At 57.8% G+C, this 5,808-nt stretch overlaps 2 protein-coding genes across 2 annotated transcripts in view; one reads left to right on the top strand and one right to left on the bottom strand.

Moving 5' to 3' along the window:
* Positions 1 to 4,912, bottom strand: part of LOC104386309 (proactivator polypeptide) — a 46,378-nt gene extending 41,466 nt beyond the window's left edge. Inside the window, exons 1-2 of the mRNA XM_009994893.1 lie at positions 4,877 to 4,912; positions 367 to 527 (exon numbers count right to left, since the gene is read on the bottom strand). Of these exons, the coding sequence (XP_009993195.1) occupies positions 367 to 527; positions 4,877 to 4,912 (197 nt within the window). The remainder of the gene's footprint in view (positions 1 to 366; positions 528 to 4,876) is intronic.
* A 511-nt stretch (positions 4,913 to 5,423) lies between these two features.
* The window catches only part of CHST3 (carbohydrate (chondroitin 6) sulfotransferase 3), a 9,972-nt gene continuing 9,587 nt past the window's right edge, over positions 5,424 to 5,808 (top strand). Inside the window, exons 1-2 of the mRNA XM_009994892.1 lie at positions 5,424 to 5,560; positions 5,723 to 5,807. Coding sequence (XP_009993194.1) covers positions 5,424 to 5,560; positions 5,723 to 5,807 — 222 coding nt within the window. The remainder of the gene's footprint in view (positions 5,561 to 5,722; position 5,808) is intronic.

Genomic DNA, 5,808 nt, shown 5'->3' with positions numbered 1-5,808 from the left:
GGGGGGTTCCTCGGGTGCGTTCCCCCCCGAGGGGGTGGGATGCGGTCGTGGAGCCCCCCGGCCTCCCGGCTCCTTTGTGCTTCCCTCCGGCCCCGGCGGCTCCTTTGTCTCCGTGCAGGGGCCCCGGGGGAAAAAAAAGAAAAAAAAAGGAAAAAAAAAAAAACAAGGAAAAAAAAAAAAAAGAAAAAGAAAAATAAAGAAAATCAATGTAAAAGGGGCGAGATCTCCAGCTGGCAGTGCTGAGCTTCCAGCCGGAGCGAAGCACGTCTGGGTTGGAGCAAAGGAGACTTTCTCCTCGACCATCCCGGAGTTGCATCATCCGGCTCGCCAGCCCCTCGCAGGGAGCAGTGGAAAGTTTGTCCTCACCCTTTCCCCTGCTGCCCCAGGGCGGCTGCTGGGGTGCCCAGGCCCTCCTCGGCCGCCTTCCATCCACCAGGAGTCGGCAGCTTTCCTGCTGGAGCTGGGAACACCAGCGCCTTATAACGGCTCCAGATGCCCAGACGGGACCTGGCTGGCCTGGGGTTACCCTGGGGAGAAAGGACAGGGATTTAACATCACAGTTTTCCCACATCCACCAAGTTGCTTCGGTGTAAGACTCGTTTCCACACCCCTGCTTTCCCTGCGCTGCCGGGAACTGGGCAGGGTCTGCATCTTCCCAAGGGCAGCAGGGATTCACCATTCCCCTGGTGAACATCTCATCACCACCTGGAAGTCCCTGGAGGGCCTCAGGTGGCTGTCTTGGGGTGAAAGGCAAGTGGAGCAGGGCACAGGATGAGCCGTATCCCTGTTTTTTTGCGGTGCCTTTGGCAGAGGAGCTTCCAGCCTAGCACGGAGAAGGAGCTCGGGGCAGTGGGAGGGATCAGGGGCTCAGCGCTCCAGAGAAAGGGCTCATTGAAGCAGGGACGGGTCATTTGTGGTTCCTGGGGGGTGGTGGCATGCACAGCAGCCAGCATTCTTGGTGGTCTGCTCTCCGGACCCCTGCCCTGCCCAGCAGGCTTGGTCACCCACCCTTTGCTGTAGGCAGTGCTGCAAAAAACCCCCCACCCCTCAAGCATCCGTGGTTCCCACCGAGTTGGTCTCAAGGTTACAGGCTTGTTCTCCAGCTTGGCTGGTCCCCGCTGGTGTGGGGATCAAAGCAGGGCAAGACAGTCCAGCACACATCCCAGATGCAGGATTTGTCCCCTGTGCCCAGCACTGGTGTCTCTCCTGGGTCAGGAGAAAACACCTCTCTTAGGACACCACCCAAGGAGAAAGCAAAGATCAGTGTCCTGGCCACAAAACCTGGGCTGCTCCTGTCACCTGGGCTACTGTACCAGCCTGTAAATCCCTTCTGGGCAGCACTTGGTTGGACAGGAGGAGCAAGGACAGCTCATCTGGGTCATCACAGGGCTCCATGTGCTGCCTGGAGGGGACAATAAAGGTTTGGACAGACGACGACCTGGTGCACCTGGAGCCTGAGGGCACATGCAGTGAGTGTAAAACGAGTAATTTAAGCTGCTCCCGAGCAGAACCTCCCATCTCTAACCTCACCTGCAGGCTTCAGCTTCCCGGGGTGCACATTTAGGAGGGGAGCAGAGGACCAAGCCAAGGCAGCTTGAAGGACCGAGGCACAGAGCCAGGAAGGAAATGAGAGGAGGAGAAACAAACTTGGCTCTCTCCTTGAGCAATTGAACAGGACTTTGCATTCCCGACTTTCTCCTCCAATGGGCAGTTTCCGGGCTTCAATTTGATGAGACTTGGGGCTATTCTAGGCAGCTTCACAAACATTGTAGGAGGTGATTTTTGTTTTTCTTTCCTTCCAATTTTTTTTTTAGTCTGAATACACACGTTTTTAAGCAAAACAAAACAAAACAAAACAAAAACAACAAAACCAACAAAAAAACACCACAAACCTGCCTGGGCAGCCTCCTTAGCTGTGCCTGGGGGCAAACCAGAGCATTGCCTCACTCGAGCCATGGCTTGGAGAAGAGCCAGGGGCAGGATGAAAATTGCTGGGAGATGAAAGGAGAGAGGGAAGTGTCCGTGGCACGTTTCCCGAGGCCAGGCTTGAGAGGAAGACGGGAGCGGAAATAGTTTGGTAGAGTAAATAGAGAGGGAGCTCAGGGTGGGTTTGTTGGGTTTTTTTTCTTCCAGGTTGCAGACAAAGAGCAGCAGGGAGAGCAGATAAACCCCCCACGCCTCATCTCTTTGTTGTGCCTCTGTGTTTTGCTGGCTCACACTGCTGCTGGTAATCTGATGAAGCAAAGAATTGTGGAGGGAATTACTCCAGGGGTAACAAGGTCCCCAAAGGCAAAGATGGATGGTTGCAGACAGGGGGGGCTGGATGGACAGAGAGGTCTCAGGCAGGGAAGGAGCTTGCAAGTAGGTCCTGGGCTGCTGTCCCTCATCCAGGAGCTCAGTTCTTGCCTGTTGAATCACCGGAGGAAAATGTGACTTCATCCAGTCACACCTCCAGTTGGCTTCCCCTGCCAGCCCGCAGGCTTCTTTCCTTCCCTGGCTCCCACCCCACAGGTGTCTGGGGCAGCCAGAAGAGGGGGATGAGAGCCCCAAAGCTTCGTGAGAGACCCTCCTTTTCCGGCTCTGTGCAGGGAGAGGCTGAAAACCTCTGCTCCTCCCTCTTGGGGCAGTTGAAACACTGCAGAAGGGTGGGGAGGGCATCCCTTCCCATTTGGCATCTCTGAGTCCTTCCCTTCATCCTTCCTTCTTGCTGTGGTGGGATTAAGTTAGCTTGCTGGGGAACAAAACCCCCATCCCCATTCTAAAGAAAAAGCCTCTTTCAGCTGGGAAATCCGCAATGCCTTTTATCATCTCGACAGTGGGAATTGTTGCAGTTCCTGTTGATAGGAAAAGCATTTCCTGAGGGCTGGGGAAAACCAGGGAGCAGCTACAGGGGAGTTCCCCCAAGCCACCTCTGCCACCTTTCAGGGCGTCTCAAGTTTAGTGCTCCTGGAAGTCACTCATCCCAGCTTTGAGACGTGCAGATGAAGGGGCGAGCCTTGGCCAGCCACCGCTGGGGATGGTTTTCATTTCCATTTCCAGGTGCTGATCCCTTGGGAGCAGGCACTGATGGCAGCAGCGTCCCACAGGCTCTCCTGGCAGGAGCAGGGAGCCATCCCGGTGCCCTCTGGCACCTCCCTGCGCAGCAGGGAGCCCCCAGGGCACACAGAGCCCCTCTGTTCCCGCTCACAAAGGCACACTTGTGGCTTGCTGCCTGCCCTGGCCGGGCTGTGCTGCATGGGCCCCAGCAAGGAAGAGCTTCAGGATGCTGAGCAGACCCAGCCACCCTCACCAGGTCACCCCACGTGTCCCCCAGCCCCACAGCTCAGCCCTGTGAGGGCCCCTGCTCCTGCTGCCACCACCCCCTGGGCTCCAGGCAGGACATTTGCAGCTGGCTGTTGATTTAATACATTATTTCTGCCCTGAGCCTGCGGATGACTGCTGGAAAGGGCTCTCTGCACCATCCCTGTGACTAACTCCTAGTCTGCACATCATTTGTGGTCTGGGGACAGCAGAGTTGGGAAAATCCCAGGCTGGCTTTGCTGGGGTTTTGTCCGATCAAGCAGTTGCATGACATCCCCCTTGTGTGGGTGCTCCAGGCAGTGAGGGGACAGTGCCCTGCACCAGGGAGGAGAGGGATGCAGACCATTTGCCACCATCACTCCTTGCAATGCCACAATTGCAGCTGTCACAGTTTATGGCCACTAACCAGACAACAGCTCTGCTGGGAGACCTGGCCACTCGCTGAGGGCTTTCTATATTTTGTTTCCTCTCTCAGCTGCTCAAATCTTCTGACAAGTCCTGTCATCACTGGGGAGATCAAGAGGGACCAAGGAGGGGGGGGACACACGACTCAGGGGGTGGCAAGGTGAAAGGCACCTGCCCCAGCTGCTGGCCTGTCCCCAAGGAGCAGCGTGCTGACAAACTGAACTCACAGGGCTATTACACACACAAAATGTCCACGTGCTGAGGGATGTTGGTGCTACCCTCTGCAGGGGAAAAGGGGGTGGCCAAGGAGAGGGGCTCAGGAGCCACCAGTGGTGTGTCCCACTGAAGCCCCAGTTTCCTGGGTGTCTGGGGGTAGGTGTCTTGTGGTAGCAGCTATTGCTGGGAAGGAGGAGGCTGAAAGCCAAGCCCTAGGAGCAAAGCAGTTTGCTCCAGCTGGGATCCTCCAAGGGGATGAAACCCTCTTCCCTGCCTGCACTTCCAAGGCTGTCCCTCTTTCCCAGCGGGAGGGGCATACAGTGAGCAACACCAAAAAAATGCACATTTTTTGGCCCCAGAACACGTGGAGGAAGTTTGGTGTGACGCAACACCTGGCAGAGCTTCCCCTCTCCACACCCTGCCCAGACAAGCACCTCCCCACCAGCAAACACCGAGGGCCCCCCAAAAGAACCAGGCTTTTCCACCCCCCCAATCAACCCCTGAAAGCAGGTGGGTCACCCTGGTGAGAGCCAAACTGAAGCTAAATAGACTTTCCCTGAGTCACCAAAAGTCTGGCCAAGAGAGTGGGATGAGCAAAGGGCAGCGCCCACGCCGGCTGTGCGAGCCAGGGAGCTGGCAAGCCCCAGGCGTGGGAATTTGCACACCTCTGGCATGTGCTGGGGACCTGGCCCTGGGGTCCCCTGTTGTGGCTTTGGCACCCAAAAATCACCCCAAAGCATCTGGTGCAGCTCAGAGCGGGGGTCGCCATCACCCCGATTTCATCAGCGCTGGGAGGAGGAGGGGGGGGGGAGAGGAAGAGGAAGAGGAGGGCTGCAGGGGAGGGATGCTCGGTCTCCCAGCAGGTTTTGCGTCCTGCTCCGAGCAGCTGCACCATCATTTTTGGGTTGCTTTCTGGAGAAAGCCTCTAAGAGCCTTTTTACACCCTGAGCAGGACCTGCAGCTGCAGCAGCAGCGTCTTCCGGCCCGCCATCCTTCCTGGAAGGCCTCTGGGTTTCATTTTTGTGGCCACGGGAAGGCAGGAGCCATGCAGAGCCTGCAGCCCTCCTCTTCCCAGAGCCTGGGAGCCAGGATGCCCCGTGGATCAGGATGAGGAGGCCCTTGCTGCCAGCAGCAGGTTTTTTTTGGCCAGCAGCTGTCAGGGAGCTGGGGTATTGGGTTTCAGTGCTGGCTGGGGTGGGAAGGGGTCCCGTCAAGCAGATGTATTTTGGGAAGGGGGAGTGATGGGGGCCTCGAGCAGCTGCTTGCTGCTCCTTGAGGGCAGAAACTCCCTCCTTTCGACCTCTCTCATCAAGACCTTGTTGCTCATCCCTTGTGGGAAGGGTCAGCCTTGACCCCTGCCCCCCCCCCATCCTGGAGACCCAGCACAGCACTGACCCTCCTTCTCCCCACAGGCAGGGCCAGTGGGGCAGAAGATGCCAGGCAGCTAGCCCAGGACACCTCCCCGGCGGGCGGGAGGAACGCCGGCCTCCCTCTCTCTCTCCATGGAGACCCGATGCTCTTTGCCTCAGGATTCCTGGGAGCTGCTGCACTGCCTGAAGATGAGGAGCAAGTACGCCATCCTGCTGGTCTTCATCGTCGGCCTCGTCATCATCGAGAAAGAGAACAACTTCATCTCCAGGTAGGGAGAAGGTACCTAAAAGCCCGTGCTTTTTGCCCCATCTCCCCCCGACATCCTGAGCTCCTGTGTGGCGGGATTCCCACCCCACCCCCCCCAGCATCCCCCTGCTGGGACACGGGGCTGGTCCTGCCGCCCTCTAGGCTGGGCTGGGTCTCCCTGCAGGGTGTCGGACAAGCTGAAGCAGTCCCCGCAGGCGCTGGCAGAGGACAACGGCACCGAGACCAGCCCGGCGCCGGCTGAGAACGGCT

Source organism: Chaetura pelagica, unplaced genomic scaffold (genome assembly GCF_000747805.2).
Source record: "Chaetura pelagica isolate M959 unplaced genomic scaffold, ChaPel_1.0 scaffold112, whole genome shotgun sequence".
NCBI classification, from domain to species: Eukaryota; Metazoa; Chordata; class Aves; order Apodiformes; family Apodidae; genus Chaetura; species Chaetura pelagica.
This window is presented reverse-complemented; position numbering and strand designations above follow the sequence as displayed.